We start from the raw sequence: 24,044 nt of genomic DNA, 5'->3' as shown, positions 1-24,044 counted from the left end.
ACAGAAAAGTCTGTTTTGCCCTCATGTTCAGTACGTGCTTAGGGCTGGATCCACAGAGGCCCTCCTTAACCAAAACTACCAATATAATTTAATGTGACTGGTCATTGGAGAACAGGAAATACCCTGAAAGATAAGGTATTTTAGAAGGCTTGAAATTCTCTAATTTACCTTTGATTATTGCATATGATTGTACAGGATTTCATTAAAAGGTACCTAAATACGTGGCCTGTGTGGCAAAATTCCTGTCCATTATATGATTTTTACCAATTAGAAACATCAAACCAAAAAATTCCAAGCAGATTTATAGACTGCGGTGTTCTCACAAAGTCTGTTTTCCTGTGGTGGCCCAAAAAATTCAACCATGTGTCTTGATTTTTACCAGTTCCCTGAAATGGCAGTAGAGATGTATTCAAATCTAAGGATACCTCAGGCATTTGATCTAATTATAGCCCTGGCATTAATATTTCTATTGCTGTGCTTTATGTACATTGCTTGCATACCTTCAGAACTTAAGAATATTGCTCACTGTGTCACTTAGGTGACTAAAAATACAATCAAACCACAACTCACACAGGTCTTTTGACTTGATGTTCTTAGCTTGTATGATTCTTACAGAAAGCATGTGGAGGGGGCAAAACTTCATCTGCAAAGAAAATAAATACAATTTGTTCAGAATACGAAACCAAGACGTACTTCTAACAGTACTGGGCACAGTCTGTCATTCCACTTGTCTGTTTGAAGTGAGGTACCCACCCTCCAGTTGAAGTACACCAAGCTAAGACGGTAACACAACTGCACAGTGTGTAGCTACTTGCTAAGTAGCTTGAGTAAATGAAGACAGAGAGAAAACACAGACTCAGACAATGGCATGGAAAGCTCTCATAGTCACCCTAGAGGTGCCTGTTTCCATGCAGCTTGCTGCATGCACAGCCACAGTGATGGTTGCACTGCCAATCCACCAAGGGTCCTGTGCCACAAGGAGGTCATAACAGCGCCCGTGGAAGGGGATATTAGGAACTTGCAGCTGCCTGCCCAGGTCATGGAACAGCACTGACAGTAGGCCAGGACATGGTACTTACCAAAGTGCTCTATAAACTCCTGACTTTGTATCCCAACCAAGACTAAATTACCATGACACTTGTAAGTAGGCTAAGCTCACCAAAACATCCTGATGACTTTAAGTGAACAGTGCACAGGCCCAGCACAGACCCTTCAGATGAAGAAAAAAGTGCCCTGCTTTGCAGGAATGGTATCACAGAATCCTGTATCATTATGTATCCTGAAAATACCTAATGGGAATGGAACCACTTCCCTTCCAGACATGAGATTTATTTCTATCACAGGCAAGCTATCATTGTAACATTACAGGTTCCAGCTGAGACACTACCATATTGTTCCAGTTGCCCACTGAAAGAATTTGACTATAATTTTCCTGTGTAAATAGCTATTTGACATAGGACTACCAAATGGAAAACTCACTCAACATTCCTTGTGGTTTTCATTTACATAAATTATTGGATTATGCAGACAAGTACAGAGGTGACTAGTTTTATTAATATGTTATTTTGTTAATGTTATGTTATTTTGTAATCAACTTCCTCCTTGCTCAACAAAAGCCCAAACCATTCTCAGAGTCTGCCTTCACTGAAGAAATGGATGTTGATATAAAATTTGCCTTGAACCATTTGTGATGAAAGAATGGCTTATAAAAACGGTGCATCTGCAGTTCATCACCAGAGTACTCTCGGTTGTAACAGATGCTGTGTTTTCAATCTTTCCCACTAGAGCCAGAGACCCTCCCTTCCCCTTTCAACAGCAATCACTTTGCTTAAACATGTCAACATCTGCCCACCAATGGAAATATAACCAAAGATAACTGTTCACTACTTCCGATTCAGTGCATCTTAGCCCTGACGTTGTTGCAGAGTAAAAGACAAACGTTCTGATGGGAAAATGTGGCCATAACAAACCCTATGGGCTGTGTAAATCCCATGGGGAAGCCAGAAACCACCCCTCTCCCAAGACTGCAGTTACTTCAGCCTGTGATAACCATTCAGAAGTGGGCTAATTCGTTTATCAGATAAAGGCAGCTAATTTTCTTCAACAATAGTCCAGAGCAGAATATTAGGGTCTGATTTGGATGGTCTAAAAATAATGTCTTTGCCCAAAAGTGCTGGTACTCCAGAATACCCTTCTAGAAAAAAATAATTATGGTTAGAGATAAGATTTACTATTCTCATAACATGAAAAGCAATATGTAACTTCTCAATTAATGTAACTTGATGAGCACAGACACCACATCCAGATAGTTCTTGACAGTTTTGCAGCAGTACTGGTCTTGTTATTTTAAGTTCACTTCCTTGGCAGAAATATGGTTTCTTGCATGGGCATGCAGACAGTAACAAAATCCCTCTGTAAACATCCAGAATCAAAGGTGCACAAGTCCCACAAGTGTATCATCCTATTTTTGCTGGAAAAGTAGTAGTGCCACATTGAGCCCAACAACAGAGTGCAGGATTCAGCTACCTGTGTATGTTTGCATCCTAAACAATAACACTCCAGACCAACAAATAGTAGCATCTCCAGAGTACCAAAGAAAGGGTGGGCTAAAAATTGGAGGGAAAAAAAAAAACAAAACAAAGAAAAAAAAAAACAACCCACACTTCTTTTCATTCTAAAGTATTTACCATTGAACAATATTTCTGTACTCTCAAAGTAAGTTTTTGAGAGAGTCATTTCTGTTCAAAATACAGAAAAGTCAACAATCAGGAGATAAAACTAGCATGTCAAAATTGCCACAGCTGTGTCAAACCTTAACAAACTGAAAATTCACATCTGTTGCCAACATCTCTCTGATTGCAATAATACATATTTGCTGGCTTCCAGAGAATAGTCATATGAATGTTGGTCAGCTTCAGGAGGACACATAATTCTCCTGTTTACAGGTGGTTAATCACTTAAGGTTTCATTCCAAAAAGACAACTTTGAGAGTATTAAGTCTTCTCAAAGCTCATAAATATTGAGGAGCCTACCAAGACAGTCTTTGGATGGCAGTAAAAGGACAAAAACCTACCAGGGGTTCATATGTTTGATTTCAGTCCTTATTGCCCCTCCATGCTGCTCCTAGAACAACATCTCATCTCTCTACCTTCACTAGAAAGTTAGTCTTCTAGGGAAGTTTCTGCAATCTGGGAACCTCCTCCCATACCTACATCTTCTTTCTTTCTTTCTTTTTTTTTTTTTTAAGTCCTTGGTTTGTAAATGTAGGAAGGCTGATTGGAATGTCAGTGTTTCACTCCCCCTACACCAAATCTAAGCAGTTCGTTGAGCAGAGTTATCACGATGGGATAACACCAAGTTATATTAAGTTTAGTATGAGGAGTTTGCTACCTTCTGGCATTCTGTAAATAGTTGTAGAATTCCTTGCTCAGCTTTATCAATATCTTTCAGACATGAGTAATTACTTCTTTTCATGGATTACTTCTTTCTTCAGTGGTACCCTAGAAGCTGTACAATATCTTGTCTACTAAATCTCACGCCAATCCATTTATCTTATCTTAGATACTGAGGATTTGATTCAACTACAGCTTGGAGATTTATCATACTAAAGTTAAATCCATAAATTTACAAACTATAAAAAAGCTTCGTGATCAGCCTGGTTCCAAAGCACTCTTGTCCACATAGATCCTCTAATGTCTAGTATGGGCTGAGTTTATTAGCCCCTCCATCAGTGAGAATACTGACAGAAATTTGTCCTTCCAACCAGCTGCCTATTTTCATTAAAATTGAAGGGATGAAAAGTTCTGATGGGAAAAGCAACTGACTGAAGAAATATGCAAAGCTATGAGAGGGGATAGAAGGAGAGAGCATGACCACAGAAGTCTCATTTCTCTTGGGAATCACAATTATCCCAAATCTTTTCACTGGAAGTTGAACAGTTAGTGAGGAAATCTAATTCACCTTACACACATTTACTATAACTTCATGTTAGCATTGATGGACTGTTTCTAGAGTCATTGTGGATTTTGGATGTATCTCCTGTTCATATTCTATCACTCACCTCTTTACATATATGAGTGGGTCCCTTGGGGCTTTGTATTGATAAAATTTCTGAGTATTTTACTAGGTAAAAATTATTCCATAGTCCACAAAATAAAACTGCTAAAGAGTGATTATTCTTGTCTGAGTAGAAGAAAAGACCTTGTTATGAATATCAAAAGTTGTAAATTAATACTTACCATCACTTCTCTGTCAATTTGGTAGCTTTTTTAAACTACTACTAAACTAGGAGACTTTAAGGAGGTCTTCTTAGATAGTTAGGAGTATCCAAGTTTCTAAACATGGGGTTTTTTTAATATAAAAGAAAAAACAAAAACCAAAAAAACCCACAAAACCACTGTTCTTATTTCCATATCTGTTTACCAACTTACACATACTGAAAAACACATTTCCCTGACAGAACACCAGAGCTACCTGAAGTGTTGAATTAATCTCTTTCCTTGGGAACAGAAGCTTTGTGATCTGAACCCATGCTGGTACTCAAACCTTTTGGCAGTGGTGCCTATTAACCAGGAGTATGTCTACCCTCATGGAATATCAGCTGCAGCATTGGGATGAAGTGCAAGAACTTTGTAATTGAGACTTTCTAGATAAAATTATACCTAAGCTATCTACCTAGATATCAGATCCAGAATTAACTTATTAGATACCTTACAATTTAAAATTGATAGATAATAGTCATATCTACAATAGATAGTTAGGTTAAGATCTAACAGGTAGATGGATTAGATACAAATTTTATCCGGAAAGTACATGACATTCACAATGTATATTCTTTGCCCTGAGCATCCAATATTTGAATATTTTTAATCTATCACTTCAAGTATCTGTTCAAGTTACTGATATTTTTCTGAGTCTTTAACTTCACTTGCACATATTATCATTGCACAATTAATGATCTCTATAGGCCATAGCATGTAACATTGTTTCCCACTATATTTTAAACCCACAAATGCCCATATTTCTTTTATTTGCTGCAAAATTTGACATAGGATTTGATACATAAAGAATGGTTAGCTGTAAATAATTCACATCTTGCATTTCAGACACCACGTCCATTATTTTTTAAAGATATACATGAGAAAAGAATTCTCAGCTAATAATTCTGTTGATTTATACTAAATGCTATCAATTAAAATCTCTGAATGGAATTTACTATTAGAAAACTCGAGTCCAGGCATGAAGTACTTCCACTAGAATTGCAGATGCTGTAAACATTACCTTAAAAGATAACTAAATCAGCCAAGTAGCTCATTACACCTCTCCCCTGAAGCTAAAGTAATATAAATTATGCTTTGTTGCTAGACAAAGCAGTTGGTTTATTTCAGCTGGGGCAAGCAAAGAACATGTGCTATCCTGAGAAAAACATGCAGGAGGGCTAAGGCACTTTCATTTACAGGGAGGTAAACTCTTTAAGGCCAGCCTCCTCTTCCTTCACGGAGTTCACTCCAGCATGTACACCACACGATAAAAGAAAAGCGCCACATTGTTGCTGTTTTCTCTTACATATTAGTTACTGTGAGGTAAAAGGGAAAAACGGCAAATCTGCGAAGTTCAAGATGCCCCTGCCACAGTGCACCAGCGGCCATTTGCCTCTGCATCTCAGTAGATGCACCGAGGAGGGAATTTGCTTGTAAGAGCTGGAGAAGGGAGGTCCAACAGCAAAGGTGCCGGGCCACAGCAAAGTGCAGAGATGCCATTCTCTTACCTTGGCTGGTGGGCTCCCCATGGCACGAAACATGGCGGCAGCAACCGAAACCCCAATTTGGTTAACAGATCTGTCAGCTGACAAACACGCTAGCAGCTTGTTGCTGCTGCTGAAACAACCTGAAGGACACTTATAATTTATACAGGTGCTGAGCTCCACCCTCTGCCTCCTCTGTGTGGAGAAGAGCCTGCCTACACCTGAGAGGGAAAGATCTGCAAAGTCAGAAGTGAGTAGAAAGCTGAAGTTACCATAGCTTTGCCTGTCACTTCATTACCTCTTGCAATTTGCTATTGTCTCAATATTGTCCTGCCTTGTTTTTGTGTAGATGTTCAGAAAGTCTTCCTTCACTTCCCATCTCTTCCACCTATCTAGTCAGGAGCTGAATTTTCAGTATCTTTCAAGTTCTTCCACAAAATATTCCATAAAAAAAAAATGTCAAAGGCAGGGGAGAGCCAAATCTCTGGTGGGAGACCAAGCCAATTCCAAATGCTCTTTTCAACTCTTCCTACAATAGGGACTTATTTTAATATATTACTGGGAATCTTTCTGACAACCAGTAAATCAAGTCTCCTCAATTTGAAGTACCTACTGTCTGATTACCTGGCCAATGCAGAGATGCTGGTGAAATTGAGATAAATATTGGTAGAGAAAGGGAAACCAGCATACCCTCTGAGCTCTTCCCCTCTACACACTTCTTACATTAACATGACAACTTGACATCTCCGTTTCCCATCCTATTCCCCCATCACTTTGCTGTTGCCAGTGGTGCGTCCTATGACATCCACTGGAGAGGGCAGAGGGATAGCTTCCTCCACCTCTCCCATGCCTAACTGTGGCCTGTTGCACCATGGGGTGCCTGTCAGGACATTGCTCCATGCAATCCATTCTGTCTGTATCTTAATCCACACCTGCAATTTCATATTGGATGGCAAGCAGACCCAGACTTAAAAAAGGCCTGGAAGCCACCATAAGTTTGCAGTAAGGTATATTCTCACTGTAAATATCAGATAGGATCAAGCCTCACAAAACAGCCAGTGGACACCTTAAACTGATACAGTGTCAAAAATTAATTTTCATCAAATAGTAGTTATGAATTTGGCTTTTGACAAGCGAAGAAAAAATTAATTGTAACCACAGTAGTTGTTCAGGAAAATAGGTTTACCTGAAATCTGGTGTTAGATTTTTCCTGAAACTCAATCACCTTTAAACCACTTTTTAAAACACTTTCCACAAAAAAACTGCGAGCAGTTGAAAATCAGTTTTAGGCAGATGCTCCTGGGCTTCTGCAGGTGACAAACAACAGTTCAAATTGACATTTCACAGACATTCTGCTGTGGCTGGCAATGCAGCCACCATGCTCACCACCAGTGAGGACTGGATGCAGTCAAGCACCCAAACAGCAGGCTGAGAACCTGAGTACTTAGGTTGCCATCTTTGAAATACTAAAAAGAAAGATATCTCAAATAAAGGTTTGCTGTTTATGTTCAGCAAATCAAAGGGCAGTTACTTCCAGACAAATCAGCCAAACTCATCAGAAGGCAATCTGGGGTTCAGAGTAATGAACTATGCAGGTCTTGTACTCCTGTTACCTCACTTGTGCATTTTTACAGGACCAGTTAAGACTGCAGTGCACACATTCATCTTCGTGCTCCCTTGGACACAGGGGATAGTAACATTCCATTTCCAGAGATAAGAGAAAATGCAGAGAATAAAGGAAAAAAGTTCCTATTCAGAGTGGAGTTCTGGTTTTCTATTTATATTGCAGTTGCAGCTTTGATCATAGGTTCTGCTGCTGTAGCGAACAGAGAGACCAAAACAGTAGGTTGAAAAATTTACCTCCTAAAGAGAAAGCAAATGGAAAAACAGCCAGAGAAAAATGAACTCCTCTCAAACAGCAGTATATCTGCCTGGAAACGGAGCAACACATTAAAAACAGAACAGCTGCAGCAGGGAGACCCATGTCCTAATGGATCAGGAAAAAAGAAAAAAATGGTCCCAGCATGCCTTAAAATCAAGGTGCAAAAGTTATTTTGGAGAGCTAGGAACTAATTTTTCCAATAGCTCCTCCGAGAAGTTAATGTTTCCAGTAAATCAGTATGGCCAAAAATACATAAAACATTGTGTTTCTTGTCAATAAGCACACTGACAAGTACCACGTCCATTTCCTCCTCGACATGAGGGAGATGGGCTACGTGATGTCAAGACTTACTGCAGACACAAAAAATGTACAGCATGGGGAAAGTAAGGCAAAGAAAATCAACTGCATAAGGAAAGAAAGACAAAACTAAAAGTTAAACTTGAAGAGGGCACAGCACAATACATCAGTGAACTAGCCAAATAGTAGGCAATATCTTCAAGGGGGTACAGCAAGTCCTCCCCCTCCCCTTTTTAAAGGGAGGACATAGTCATGCCAGGCTTATACTAGTGGAGTTAGATTTAGAAAATATTACACTACATCCTCAGCATCAGATTGTAAAAGACTGTTCAGGAGATAAAAAGAAGGGGGATTCTATAAAGATTTTATGTGTTAATTAGGCTGGTCTTACTCCACTTCTGTGCCTGAATCTTATTGCTTCTCTGAATTAATATTAAGAAAGTACTTGAAAATAAGCTATAAGGGGAAAAAACAGATAAAAATACATATCAAATTACACTGAAGTTAAATTGTTGCATATGTGACCTGTTGGCACTTGGATAATGCACACGAGAATATGTGAAACAGAATGAGAATGGAAGGAATGCAAGCCCATGCTGCAAGCCCAGCATGCAAGAAATAAAAGCCAATTAATACAGTGTTCAGCTACATGCAATTTACCCAGTGAGCTGCTCACTAACAAGCCCCTTGCGAGAAGATACTAAGATACCAAAAACCAAGCACCAGAATGACAGCAACTCTCAATAGTTGTGAACTGGATCATCCTACTGCTGGCATAAACCTAAAAGCTAACTGGGACAGAACCTACAAAAGGTACTGAAGTCTCATTTAGTGGAGATCATTATTTATCCCAGCAATGGTAACAACACAGCAAAATTTCAAACTCAGCTTCGATGTACAAAAACTGCTCTAATTGAGGCACTCTCTTCACAGTCCTTCCACCCTCAATCCTGACAGCTTCACAAGGAAGGATGGCAATTACTGAAACACTCTCCTAGAAATATAAATCTCCCATGACTTTGTTTGAGAACAGTTGTTTATTCATCCCATAAAAGCTGTTTAGTAGAGATAAGCAATGGATCTTTCTAGGGTCAAATGCAGCCACACCATAGAGGAGATGGAGGTGGAAGACTGTGCAGCTTTGAGGAGACGTATTATTGTGCCAGACAGTGACAATGGGAGATAAGTCACTTTCTTTTTGTCTTATAAATCAGTTTGTACCTTGTTCGGCTCAGTGACTAGGCTAGAAAAATTATAGTCACCTAAGAAAATAAATGCCTGTAGTCAAATTCAAACCAAAAATTTTCAAAATGTTCTCAAAAACTGGGGGGATAAAAAGGTATTTTTTTCCCTAGATGATGCCCAAAATATTTTTTTCCATCTTTGGGTTATTTAACCACTGTAAAAATAATTAAAACATCAAAAACCACCCACCTTTATTAAAATCTATCTCAATTTTTCAATTCAAAGTTACCATGTGAAACTAGAAACTATAAAGCAAAGATTCAGAAATGCCAGATTTAGGGACATGTAACCTGTAACTTTGAAATAAAAGCTTTCTAATTTTTCATTGTTTCCCCCCTGCTCCATTCTTTTTGAGCAAACAACACAGATAATTTGAAATTATTTTAGATCTTTGAATACTTTCCAAACACAATTTTCAGCACCTGATGTTAATTAGAACAAAATACCAAGTGGTCTATCTGAGCTGCAATCAGGTGATAGCATCTGTAAATGAACCATCCTTCTGGCTATCAAGATCTATACCTATTTCAGAAAAGTAAAAGGTGTTATATCCTCTTACCTATCTTCTGAACCACTATAATCTTAAACAAAGATATCATACAGTAAATCCAGTATCACTGGCTCTTTTTCCTGGCCAGAGTAAGAGAGCTACTAATTTCCTTAGATACTTTGCAGGTGTGGCTGTAAATACGGCAAGATAGGGATCTTTGCAGCTTCAAGATAGGAGGAAGCTGCTTATTACTTACCTGGGGTATCTGAGGACTGCTGTGTTACCTTTCCAAGACACGTCATTGTAAAGCCACACATTGAAACCTACTGTGTTTATGTTTAGAAATTGCTCTTTTATTTTAAACCAAGTGATTGCAGAGCTAATTGAAATAATTGAGTAAGATATTTCAATGTCATTCCACTCAAGCCAGTTTCTCAAACCTTTATCTTCAGATCTTATTCAAATAGTCTGACACTGATGTCAATATAAAATTGCTTGTGCAAAGACCTCAGAAGAGTTAGGTAGGTATTACACTTCACCGCTTGGCTGGCAGGAAGACCTGACTTATGGTTATGGTATTCATCTTCAAATTATCAAGAGAAGAGTTTCTTTCTTAGTTGCCACCAACCTCTTGTATTTTTTTAAATAGTCACTCTTTTAGAATCAAGAGATTAAGTCTTGTTTTCTGTTACTGTTTTTCACTCTCTGTGACTGCAAGTTCTTTGGGACAAGACATACTAAGGAAATGTTTGCTACTGAATTATACCAGGCAAGAGTAATTAAAAAACAAAGGTTACAGTGATTGTATGACACATATAGCAGTATTTCCTTTCTATTTCTGTGTCAAACCTGCCTTCAGCCCTGTATGTGATTTTATCCGAGGTTCTACCTTCACCTGAGCATAGCCCTTAGATGTTGGCTCAGAGAGGGATAAAAGATATAAAATTATTTATTTCAAATAATATGCAACTCATTAAGGGTTCAATTCATCCATTCCTGCAAGTAATTTACTGTCTAAGTAGCCTTCCAAAATTAACACAAGACTAAAACAGTAGCATCCTTGCTATGTTATTCTGTAGGTTAGTACTGTTAATGAGTAAGTGTAAATGTAAGAAAACCACTCATCTGAGAGTAGAGACAAGGCAAAGAAATACAGAAACAACCAATTCATGATGAACTGAATATATCCAAGTCTATCATCAGCAGCTTTGGAAATACCTGCAAAGTATGTCTTTGTAGCAGGCATAGCGATCACAAAGAAAAAGCAAATACTGACACAGAATCCTTGATAAATGTCTGAAAATGCTCAAGTCTTAAAAATACCTGAGGGTGAAGTTTCATGTTGCAGCAAAAAATCTAAGAGCTAGTTGTCATTAAAACAGGAGATTTTGCTCCTGTCCAAGTCCCAAGCTTAGAAACTCCTGCTCCTACTTTACACTGTTGGCTCTGGAACTCCTCTGGACAAATTTTAAGCTCATTTGAGGGGCCAAAGAAAAGAAAACTACTCTTCTCCTTTTCCTGAGGAATTTCCAGGACTGTCCTTCTGTAGTGGCATATAGCCATTACCTCAGCTTGAGTTCAGGAGTTGGGACTTGACCATGGACAAACAGCATCATCTGTAAAAGCTGTTTAAAGCATCAGCACTCATATGGAAATGAGCATCAGAGGTGGAAAAGACATTAGACAATTCAGTGTGCATTCCTGCAAGTGGATCATTACTGACCACTGACCTCAGTACCAGAAAGTCATGGGGCTTTTCACTACCTCTTTGTATGGCTTTTCTAAGGTTACTGAAAGATTGTCAAATTTGGAAACTGAATTTTTCCCTTCTTTCACTTATGTTGATTTTTTTTTTTATATAAATACAAAAATTCTAGGCATCAAACAAGCTACGTGAACAATTTAAAATAGAATAACCAGAGTTTGACTTAGTCATTAGAGTTATTATGAGTTATGAGCCTTGCAAGCTTATTTACAGCAATTAAGAACCCTGTGACTCACTCCTGGTAGATTATAACTTCTGACAGCAGAAGACAATTTCATGGGCTCAACAAAGTTACGAGAATTTAAATAAATACAAAAGCTCCTTCTGCATTGATACTTCTCCCTATGGGAAATATTTTCAATGAAAAAATTTCTTGTTTAGGTGTGTGTCTCATCTTCTAGTCAATTTGTACTATTCCTGTGACAAAAAGAAGTCATGAAGTGTTCCTAATAGTGCAACTGGGAATTTGTCTTGCAGAAAGCACTCAGTTTACTTCCAGTGGTATGACAGCAGCTTTCTGTCACCTGCTCCCCTTAAGCCAGTGGAGAAGGCAGAAAAGTGTGAGCAGAGAGCCTGGCACTTGAAACACACTGAGCATCTCAGCTGGTCTCAGGAAAGCTGCTCTAACCTGTGCCAAGGCAGAGTCATCCATGGAGCCTGATATTATCTCTGAATGTCTCTACGCATGCATATTAGGTCAGTTTTAATTCCTCTATTTCAGCAGCACATAAAACATGACACTTGCATAACATTGCAATTTTAAATGCTTCCGTTCTAGTAGAAAAATTATTTTTCCCAGGCACAGATAATTTTTAACCTCTTAATTCATATAATACCTTGGGAGTTCTGAATCTCATAAGATTTTTACAAAGTGCTTCTTGAAATACCAAAGCCAATAGAAATTTATAGCCTTTGGCGTCTCAATGAACTAGGGTGTTTTTAACCGTAGGCCTCCCACGTTCATGGTTTATGTGGCAGGTAAGACATGATACGGCCAACAAGAGAGAAAACTGTTGTGTAGGTCATGAAAGGCATTGAGTCTGTTCAGAATGGAACACTAAAACAAGCTACCTACACTGCCTCCTTTGCCAGAGGATCCAAATCCATGTGCCAAAGGTCCAAAATTAGAACTCCTGGACCTAGTCAGGGAGAGTCCAGTCTAGAGGAGATGCACTCACCCAGAGACTCTAGCTTCCAGGGATAGAGATCTGATGGAAGACTAGTTTTCAGATGACCTCTCTCACAAACGGCTCCAGGAAACAAACCTCATCCAGGAAGCAAACCTCACCCACAGCTGGCCAATGCAGCAGAGCACAAACCAGTAAGGGTGCCTTCTCTGCAACACAAGCAATTTGTACTCTGCAATCTCTCCCCATGCAACAGAAACATTGCAAAGTGGCAGAGACCCTCACCTTGTATGATTCAAATCCACTAATTGCTGGTCTTCCCTGCTGTGTACTTAAGCACATACTGAATGCATTTGTCAGCCAAGTACTAGCAAGCAAACTGTGAACCACAAAAAGGTAAAATGTCCTGTGACTCGCCTGCACCAGTGCTGGGAACTGGAATGTTCATCCCACAGAGGAAATCATGTTGGCACACCTCCCTAAGAAGACTTCACTCACATACATAAGAAAGATTTTGAAACGTTTCTGGGCTGATGCCTCAGTTTACATGCCAGGACCCTGCCTACACAGCTGTTTTGCTATGACATGCGTGGCTTGACAGTTCCCTGGGCACGCTGGAAGCTTCAAAGCTAAGATATCTAGGAAGCTGGAATCAAAGGAATTGACCAAAGGAAGGACATCTAATGGGCAACTCGTGCAACTGCTGACCAGCCTAAGGGGTAGCCCCTGTTAACTGGGAGAAGCCAGCAGTGTCATGTCATCACAGAATGGCGGGTAGCCAGAGAAACAGGCCAGGTGGGTCCACAAGGTTTACGAAAGCATAACTTTCCAAGCAGGTTTCCAAGAAGCTGGAGAACCAGCCAACCCAGCAATACAGAATCCAATCAACATTTTTGAATGGAGAAGTGTTGCATCAGAAAACTTATGGTCAGCTCTGCTGTGAATGGCAAGTACCTGACTATTGTTAACACACCTCATATTTTTTCCTCCTCCTCAGACTTGATACACAAACAGCTGACAACATGGACAGATATGTGGAGCATGGAATGCCTTGTGCAATAACTTGCTTACAGCAAAAAAAGAAGGGAGGAAATTAGAATTAAAATGGTAAGGCATCCCCTGCTCCATTTGAATACTCCTTGGCCATGTCATAAATCTTCTGCACATCTTAGGTAAGTTCGCAAGCAATTTGTAGTGTGAAATGAAAGTAGCAACAGCCAGTTCACCTGAGATTCACAGAAACTGGTGCAACTCAGAGGAAAGAAAAACTAAAATTACAAAGAAAAAAATGGAATTTTTCTATTGTTGTAGAATACACCTTCCATTTACAAATGCAAACATTGCATACTGACACTGACAATGTTCAGAGAAATTTAGTGTATTCCCTACTAAGTGTCTGTATTGTGGGAGGCATCATTTTACTCATGGTCCATAGAGCACCAAAAGGTCCAGTAGCCATAGCATAGGTCACAAATGTGTCCCACCCCCTGAATTCATACTCTAAGATGCTTCTTGTTCCACACAGGACATTGTCTAGCCTTATGTGGCTCTGAATCAAACAAAATGAATGGTTGTTCTACATTATTACAGATGCAGCTAAATGCTGTTCACTTGTCCCAAGCAAAACATCCTTCAGCTCTGGGGGGAATAACCTGGGAGTCAGAAAGTTAATAAATGGCTTCACTCAGCATCAGGACAGTCTGTAAGAAGTAGTGCCTAATTTTTATTCAATATACTCATGTACTAGGAAGTCTATATTAATAAACTTCAACATATTATGCTCTCCATTGCGAAACCAAGAAATAAAGATACTGTAAAGCAATTTGATGCTTTCCTAAATGGGAACAGATCTTAACAGCTGTCTATTAACAACTCCTTTCATTCCCAACATTTGAAAGAAAACTGTACAGATGAAACCATGCCAATCCATTTCAGCTTCTAGACACAAGAACACCTATTTGATATCTTAATTCTAGTTCTAGTTGTGATCAGTCAAGCTCCATTTCCTCCCTTCTGACATATCTAGTTGTCACCATTATGTGGTCTGTCTGTGTCAGGACAGTGTAAAATGAAAAACATACTAACAACAGCACATCCTGGGTTTTTTGCTGCTAGCTGTGTAGTGCTGAGCTCAAGTAAAAACCTCATCCCTTATGATCTGCCCCCTGTGCCTCACCACTTCAGACTACTGAGGGGAGCTAGTCAAAGTTCATCCAGCCAAAAAAAGTCCTATAGTAAAATGCTGAAAGTTCAAAGCTGTGGCTTTGCTATTGGGAAAAGATGTGCTGAAAAGATTCAGAGACATCTTCCTAATCTGCAGCTACTGCTAATTCATAGTAGATTTTGTGGTTAGACAATATCAGTTTCTCTGCTATCCGTTTAGCAGTTATTGCATTTAAAAAGCCAAAAGCTTTGATCCTCTTGGAAACTCTCATACATTCCTCTCAGGAATACTCCAACTGTTATTAATAGGATAATTCACAGGTAAAGTGCCACTCCAGATGCACAAGTGTTTGATGAATTGGAGCACAACCAAACAACAGTCAAAGGAATATCCTCAAAACATCAGCCTAGTCTCCCCTCTCTGCTCCCCATGAAAACCAAACATATCACATTTTTTTCCATAGGCTTAATTATTGTCCTGTTCTTTTACTTCTATTTTCTCCTTCATATTGGGGTTCATGTAATCTGTTTAGATTGCAGGGTTTTTTTCTGAGCAAGGTCTGTAGTTTATCTGGGAACTTTTATCACTTTTAGCAAATTGCTTCTCTCTTGACTTTTCGCAGTGCCACAGTATCATAAAAGTCAATAAATTCTATTTCTGATCTTGAAACCTGTGTTATAGCTAAACTATGTATTTTCCCTCCTACACCTTCCTTTCACATTGTGACCCCTGACTTTTCTCAGCCTCCACACCACATTTCCCTCCCACATGATAGCTAAATTTAAATCAAAACTGGATGATTCTCTTTTATGTGTAGCTCAATCAAACAATAGGAACTTGATTCAAGAATTACTGAGAAAAATGCATGCATTGTGTAGGTCCGACTAAATAATCATAGATTGCCTTCACTTTAGAAATCTCTTTTTCGTTCATTCTTCAAGCTTTTCTTTATATATCACACATATACTAGGAACCTGTAGTTGACTTATATCCACCGGCAGTGATGGTCCATGTGCTTTTCAAAAAAGGTTCAGATGAAGAGACAAGTTGTTCCCATTATTTCAACAAGACTCGCTCTTCAGTCTAATAGTATTAGAGACACACTAAAATGCCCTTGGCACTGATACATAGTGTACCTCCTCCAAAAAATATGGAGTAACAGAGCTTCCCAGAGAATACATTGCACAAGACAACATATAAAAGTTTCATCAGAAGGAGCTTTTGTTTGAGGGCTTGAGGTTCATAAAATCACAAGGGGAAGAAATATACATCCTTCCCCTGCTTCTCAGCTTTCTTCCCTGAGCAAAGACTTTGAAGGCAGTTCCTGGAGACAACCTTGAATGATTTCCTCAGCCAGTTTCCATTTCTTCTTTAAATTTCTATAGTAGAGGCACCAGTCCTTCATTTGCATTTCATCTGTGTCAGTGGGTTTCAGCCTTTCCTGTTTATATTTTATATACCTTCATGGCAGAAGTGCCATTAGGATAATTATAGTTATGTTAGAACTTCCTTGCACACTACCAGGAGACACTTTGTTTCTAGATAATGAGGTCAGCAGTTTCCAAGATTTGTGGAACCAGGACAAATTGTTTTGACAATAGGCCCAACTTATCTCAAGTTTGCCCATACCACCCTCTCCTACAGGAGGCCCCATCTGCTTTTCTGCATTACTGTTCAATGCTACTTTCTGATTCAGGCTCTTCTTCCTCCAGGATGAACCATATCATGTTTTACCCTCTGCAGAAGCTCCCATACTAAGGGCTGCCACCAGCAGAGAGGCCAATGGAGAATTCTTCCAGATAAGATAACTACAGAAGCAATGGTGAGGGGGAATGGGAAGGAATCATAGGCCAAAATCATATTCGAGTAAGTGTTCCTAAATAAACATTATGGTACATACAAAAGGAAACAAAAAATAACCTGCTACTCAGAAATGTGTTCTGGTCTTCCAAACCCACCCTGTGTGCAGTTGCTGTCTCTGCAAGGAAGTCACACACTCCAGGGCATCTCAGCTCTACTCTGGCCTGTGAGATCTGACAGGGCGGGTTTTATTTAGCACTTAGTCTCAGGTCACATTCAAGGCCAGACTAGCACAGCTATTTTCTCAATTCATACCATTGCACTGAAATTCATATTAAGGCACTCAAATTTTCAGTGTGCCATGCTTTGTACACATAATACCTCTAAATATGACGTGACTGTGTACTTAAACTGACGATAGGGCCATCAAAACAGATATATTACAAGTGAACTCCTGGTCCAAACAAAATTGGTTACAAAACTACTAATTGCATAAGAAATATGCATCTTAAAACAGCACTGTCACCGTTAACAGCTATGCAGAGACTAAGCTTCATACAGAAGCAGTTGACTTAGGAAAAGCATTGCAACAACCTAATTTCTTAGCAATCAAAACAAAGCACCTTGCTCTCTACATGAGTAGTAAGTCATTGCCAGACATCTATCCTCTCTATAAAATCTTAACCCAACCTATGCAGACTATCAGGATGAAAGAGTAAGGCCTGCTACTCTAGGCTCATTACCATTTCCCAGAAGAAACAGTGCACACCAACACTTATTATTGCATGAGATTTTGCAGTCTTTCGACATGCCCTGAGCCAGATATCATCTTCTTGGCTAAGGGCTCATACTGTATTGTACACAAAGGTTTCTCTCACTGTTGCTATAGCTGTACATCATGAGATTCCTTAAACATATAATACATCAGCTTTTGGCACAGCTCTCTTGAGCAGGTGTGTTCTGCAAAGCACTCTTCAGAGCCAGCAGGGATTAAACAGTATTTTGTGGGTCCCAGGAGCTGCAGTTTATATTACTCTGAGCACCATAAGGCCAAGTTACCTCTGTTTAGCAAAGTCAAAAGCTGTTGCACATTCAGATATACAAAGACAGAAGAAGAAAAGAAGGACTATGACTAAAGTGTAGGATGCACCACTGAATTTTTAAATTTCTAACTTGCAACAATTTAAGATAAAGCTTTCCATATAAGAAAGCTCCATTCTCACTTATGCAGACATCTGGTGAACAAGTGCTTCTGGGCTAAAAATATTTCTGATGTATTCCAGGAAGGTACGAGAAGTTGAGAATCAGATGTTTTCTATAAAATATCTTCCTGAAACACTCCTACTGTGAAGTTTTTGTGACCTTGCCATTTTTGCTGTAGTGTCTTCTTAGATAACATCACATGGTTGGGACACTTTGAAAACTTGGAATTGCTAAAGGCTTTATTGCTAGAAGTTTTGCTGCCTTGAAACACAGTGACACCATGTGGCCAATTGCTTAGGCCAGAAATGACCTGCTAGTAGAAAGGGTAGAGTACAATTTTCTCATTTTTCTTTTGCTTTATTAAATTTCTCTTAGGCATGCTCAGATACAACTATATTGACCAGTGAGAGTAAACTCCATGAGAACAATGGTCATTTGACCAAGTACACAAAATCAAAGCCAGCAACCACTTGGGATTTCAGCATATGTTCAAAAGTCTAATGTTTGCAAAAGTGTCCATTGGAAACGCACCTGTAAGTTTAGCAAGTAAATATCCATAGGCACGGTTTGCATTTGTGCCAAAACATCCTAATCACCTGGTGGATGCAAGCAACTGGTAAATCTATGATTCTACCTCCTTCTCAAAAAAGTGTACCTGGAAGGTGAACTTAAAAATCCATGGTTTAATTCTGCAATAATATCACACAAAATTGCAATTAATTTTGAAAATCAAGAGATTTTTGCCTTGCTCTCATTACTTGTTTTTCTTCCAAGTATATGCAAATATCTCCATTTATTTTTACAGGCATTTCTGAGGTAAGTATTTAAAGTCATAAGTGGAATGTTGCTGCTAGAAATGTTCACAGTAGTTGTTATCACTCTGCATTATATAATATGGTGACTGATATGATGAATCATCTCTTCCTAGCACAGGTTTTTTTTCCAAATGAAGTACTGCACATTCAAACACTACAGCTCAGAACGAATGGTAAGAATGGGCAGATCTCTTTGAAAGAGAGACACAGAGACAGGCAGACAAATAGGCAAATGAAAACTGAATACGGATTACTTAAATATCCATCAAACAGAAAGAGAATAATACATGAATCAGCTCTTCGCAGAGAATATATTCACTCAGTAGTACTACAAAAAAAAATTAATGTTCAGTAAGAAATCTGTATTTTGAGCCAGGGTTCAGAATATCTTGCTCTCGAGACCAGAAAGGAAGGAAAAATATAACAAATATGACTTCCAGTTGCACAGGCTTTGCAAAGTCAATGTTTCATCAGTGTTGCCTTTTTTACTGATTAGTTAGATAACATGTTGGTGTAATTTTTTTGTTCAGTATTGAACTCCTGGTGAGCCATTTATGTCAATACTATCACAGTGCATTGGAGTGTAAATTAAATAGGTTAGTTTGAAAGCCTGATGTAACAGGCTTTTCACCCACTTCCATGTATATACATAGTTTAGAGAGCCCAGGAAGCACCAGCCAGTTAGACACAAGACTTTCTGACTGCTCAAAACAGGAGTTTGAGTTGAGGAAGATTAATGACATGATCCTTCAAATTTTGTCAACCTCACTAGTGAGATTATGCTGCCATCTTGTGACCTGTAAATTTTACTAAGCTACAGTGGTAGAAGTTTTCCCCCTAGACTGGGAGGGCAGTGTACATGTCTCCTTGGTACACAGGTGCAATGATGATGCTTTGAGCAGCTGAGACCTCTTTTATATTCAGACTCATGGGCTGCACCCTTCAATGTCATTGCCACTGCTAATGGAAGTGCTCTCTATGGACAGGCCTGAGTAGGGACTGGAGGCAGCCCTGCAGCGGTGGTGAAACCCACAGTTTAAAGAACTGTGGTTTTGTAACAAAGGTTACAGAATGTCCCCCTGCTTCCAAGAGAATCATCCATTCTGGAAAGCAAAACACACAGCTAGCATTTGAAAACTACAGTATACACTGAAAGAAAAAGATATATTCTTTACAGCTGGGAAGGTTGATGATTATAAATGATTACATAAATTTGCACATTGATGATAAAATTTTCCTCTCCATCTTCCCAAATATAAAGGTTGTATATTTATGGTAGAATTTTTCTTGCTTGAAAAAAACCTGTGTTACGATTGGCTGTGTTCTGAATCTAAATGGAGTTGTTCCATCTGGTTAAATTAAATAAAATAGCTGTATGTCAAAGTGGTTATGCTGTTCCCTTGAAACAGTACAGACTTCAGCTGCACAGTGACTGCTTACATAGTACTTACATAGTACTCAAAAAGGCTTGGTATGGGTGCAATCACATCGAAAAAAAAAGCTGGGAACCCCTCTGCCAGTAACCTCCTGTTCTTTCCTTATACTTCAACTATATGTGCTTCCATCAGTGTTCACTCCCAAGACACTTTAGAAGTGAATATATAGAATCAAACCTTGAAATGATGACAATTTGAAATGCATGTGCAAGGCAGAAGCAGAGACATGACAGGAACAAGCAGAGTTCTGAACTAACAAGGCAGCTGCTCTGAGCTTGAGGTATTGTTTGGCAGAGCCCATGAAAGGCATTCATAGCTAAAAGGTTTCCTCAACACTTCTACCTGGAGACAAATCATCAGTCTTTCTTCACTATCAGAGCCTCAACCACTATTACACAACCAAATCATATTTTCTCTCTAATCCTTGTTTGCCAAAGCATCCTGCATTTATACTCTGATCAGTTTCCAGGACACACTGTATTTTCTTCAGGATATGGCACAGCAGAATAAGCGTTGCCAGCTAACCATTGAAGATTACATTTGCCAGTTCCCTGTTTTTGAGTAGGTCAATTGTATTGCATTGATTGTATAATTGGAATCTCAAATCTTTTGACTTTATACTTTCTTATAATTATAAAGTATTCAGGCAAATACACAGCCAGCTGAATCATCTCTGTGAGACTTAGCAGTGTATTTCAAGAACCATAATAATAACTATTATTGCTATGGCAGTGTGAAGCTCTGGGTAGATTTTCATCTAATCCATTTGCAAAGCTAAGACAAGAAAAAAAATGTAGAGAGTAAAGTCTACAGTGCCTCAGCAAGTCTGTGATGACAGGCATAGACCTTCGTTTAAGAGGACAAGGAAGGCATCTCAAGATCCTTTCTTTCCAGTATTTGTGACAGCAAAGCATTTGCTGTCAGGGGAGATATTTGGTAAAGTCACATGAGGAGGAGAGTCCTTGACATTGTGCTGCAAGTTAGCAGTGACTCATCTGACACAGCACAGCATGGTGCAGGAAAGACGCTGCAGCTTGCACAGCTGACATGCCTGAGATCCAGGAGAATGTAAGTGTAAGGACCAGTTGCAAAAGTCTAGACCTACAGTGAGAGATGCAGCTGGGGTAGCTGAGCCTTCTGAAAGGGCTGAGAAAGGACACCTATACTATTGTTTCTGGAACTGTAAATACTTTTTACTCTTAACAGCCACTTTCCAATCCCCTCTATAGAACTGGAAGTGAATTCCAGTTTTCCAGACTGTCTGCTACATCTCCTTTACAATACACTATGTAAGCAAGCAGTAGAAGAATTAAATCATCTGTTAAGGAAACTTTCCTGTCTGACCATTTAGGAGCCATTCTGGCAGTCATGCTCGCACCACCAGAGATTTTAACTGCTGGGACTGAAGCTCCTTCAGACTGGATGGCTCCAGTGAGCTCACAGGTTCATGTTAAGCCTTGCTTGACTCCCCACTCTGAGAGTCAGACCAGGTTTCCTTACTGGCTCGACCCCAGGATTCCCTTAGCGCAGACTCATATGTCTGGTTCCTTAGAACAATTTAGTCATGGTGCAGTAACAGAGAAATAGCTCGAGCTAGTGCCTCCAAGGAGGGACCCCCAACAGAGGTAATCCTGGGCTTTTATACCCCCACAGTCCAAGCCCGTGAAAGTCTCATCTCTTCCTGATGAGCCCTCAGTTCCTGCTGTCTCTGAGTGTCTGATCGCCTGGCTGGGCCACAGGTTCCTGTGCCCTCTGTTGTGCAAAGGGTGGTTGGTGCCAAGTCACAGCCTCTTGCCTTGGGCTCCCACACCCCAGAGCTCAATCTGCAGCTCCACTGCCACTGCACACTGGGCTACCAGCCCCAAGTGTATTCCTCAACATAATCTCACATCAAAGCTTATCTGTAATACTCTATAGCCAAGTGAGAGAATGGAGTTCATTCTTTTCCCTTTCATTCCAGCAAGTACCAATGGATACAATGAAATATGAAGCATCAACCAGACATCAAGTCTGCTGGAGCTAAAAGTACATCTTGATGAGTATCTAGGGAACAAATATTTTTTTCAGCAGCACATACCTGCCTGTCCCCTTATCTCTTTTACAGCCACCTTCTATCACAGCGAAGAAAGTATTCAATATCTCTGCTGGGTTTGGATGAAGGGAGTTCTTGCACAAAAGGTCAACCAAAGGCAATGTACAAATGAAAGTCCAGAGCAGCCTTCAGACTACAACCAGGATGGAATTTGAGTAGCAAAAAATTATTACACCCAATCTGCACAGAGAAATGCTCTAGCCCCAACTGATAAAGCCCCACTGATCCATTACTGACTTCATATCTATCCAGTAAATCATGATTCTAGAATATGGAAAGAGGAAAAATGAATCTCTATACTCACTCAGCATTCATTCCTATAAGATGCTGATCACTTCGGCTGATCACTTGTAAAATTCCACTGATAGCAATTGGAAGCCCTTCAGGATATGTACCATTTTGTCTCATAGTAATCTTGTGGTCAAAATCATGGAGACAGTGTTCAGAACTCCACCTGGTGAGCTGAAACAAGAACTCTTTAGAGCAGACAAATACTGCTAAAGAGATCCTTCCTTTCCTCTGAAAGGGACAGAAGACCCACTTATGAGAAAAAAATAGTAGAATACTGTCAGAAAACCTCTATGAAACCAGACTTCAGGAATTCAATGTTCGGGGACTGATCATGTTTTTTTTGGTATGGTAGCAAGCCAAGGATACATTGGAAATCCATAGCTGGCAAAGACATACCCTCTCTCTCAGACTTAATCTACATATGGAAATGGACAGTCACAACGTTGATGACAAAGGGAGTATGTCCCAGCAGGAATCCTTGCCATGGCAGCATTTACATCTCCATATTCTTAGAGCCCAAGTCCAGACATACAGATATTTTATTTTTAAATATAAGCCACTTCTGGAACAAGAGTTTGTGTTGGGTTTGCCATTTCTTCCTCATTTCACAAGGAGGGCTTAAGACCTACCAGAAGTAATGAGTGAGTCCTTCTGCCCTGAAGCAAATACAATCTTTAAATCTTCCTAATATATAATCTCCTCTCTATTGCAGTAATACACTTGGCTCTTCCTTCTCTGATACAGTCTGCTCTCAGAATGGATTCAGGTTGCAACAGCAGTCCAAACACTCACAGAGGCATTAAGTCCACACCAGTGCTAAGTATGTTTGAGAGCCTACTAATAGGACTAAAGCTTGAGACCTGATAATTAATACCTTTCCTTTCAACCTACTTCATAAAAATAATCTGATCATTTGTATTATAAGAGATAAAGAACTCGTTTTGCAAATTTTGTCAGCAATGAGAGCTCAAAATAAAGTTGGCATTCTTCTAATGAGAGACACGAGGAAAGAAAGAAAAGCAGAATTCAAAAAACCTAACAGAGTGAAACAACCTAAAATATGAGGAGAATAAAACAAAGGACCAAGGAGGGATAAAGGTCAGGCCTCTAGTTGCCTGAGAGTAACCACAGAACACAGTGGCTTGGTCTGTGGCTCTTCCCTGAAAGTAGAAGCAGGTACATGCTGTGCTTGCTGTTTCTATGGTACCTGCAGGAAGTCAGAGCTGAGGGTGCTGCAGAATTGCCAGCCAAGCAAACAATATCATGACATCTAAGCTCATCAAAGCATCTCTTGTTTGAGTGAAACATTTTTTAGACGATTAACGGCTTTTGAGAAGGTAGAGTTTTTGGGGGTTTTTTTCTGGTTTTTTAGATGAAAAGTCTGTTTGGAGGCACATAACCACATACTATCACTTTCAGAGGTATGAAAATATTGAAAACAGGTTTAAATATACTTTCAGCCTTTACACCTCTTCAATGAAAACCTAAAACACATGAAGAAAAATCTCACAAATAAAAGGATTCCTGATTTTCTCCACATGGAACCTTGCACTGGAGAACTGGAGACCACAGCAAGGAGGAACTGTCCACAAACACTCATTTACTTCCAGAAGAACTGTATTTCTTATACTAAAAAACATTCCATCTAGAATCTCCTTGACTCTGGAATCTGTACACACGGTGACTCTCAGAAA

General features: G+C 39.5%; 1 protein-coding gene across 3 annotated transcripts in view; it reads right to left on the bottom strand.

Moving 5' to 3' along the window:
* The window catches only part of PLA2G4B (phospholipase A2 group IVB), a 50,895-nt gene that overhangs the window by 26,347 nt on the left and 504 nt on the right, over nt 1-24,044 (bottom strand). For 2 of the 3 annotated variants that reach the window (XM_032689776.1, XM_032689778.1), the window contains exons 1-2: nt 5,768-5,803; nt 571-643 (exon numbers count right to left, since the gene is read on the bottom strand). In XM_032689776.1, coding sequence (XP_032545667.1) covers nt 571-643; nt 5,768-5,800 — 106 coding nt within the window. In that variant the 5' untranslated portion in view covers nt 5,801-5,803. Of the gene's footprint in view, nt 1-570; nt 644-5,767; nt 5,804-22,363; nt 22,522-24,044 lie in introns of those variants that run through there. The other variant, XM_032689777.1, reaches the window with a different exon arrangement.

Source organism: Chiroxiphia lanceolata, chromosome 6 (genome assembly GCF_009829145.1).
Source record: "Chiroxiphia lanceolata isolate bChiLan1 chromosome 6, bChiLan1.pri, whole genome shotgun sequence".
Taxonomy (NCBI): domain Eukaryota; kingdom Metazoa; phylum Chordata; class Aves; order Passeriformes; family Pipridae; genus Chiroxiphia; species Chiroxiphia lanceolata.
Note: the sequence above shows the minus strand (reverse complement) of the source record. Positions and strands in the feature narration are given on the sequence as shown.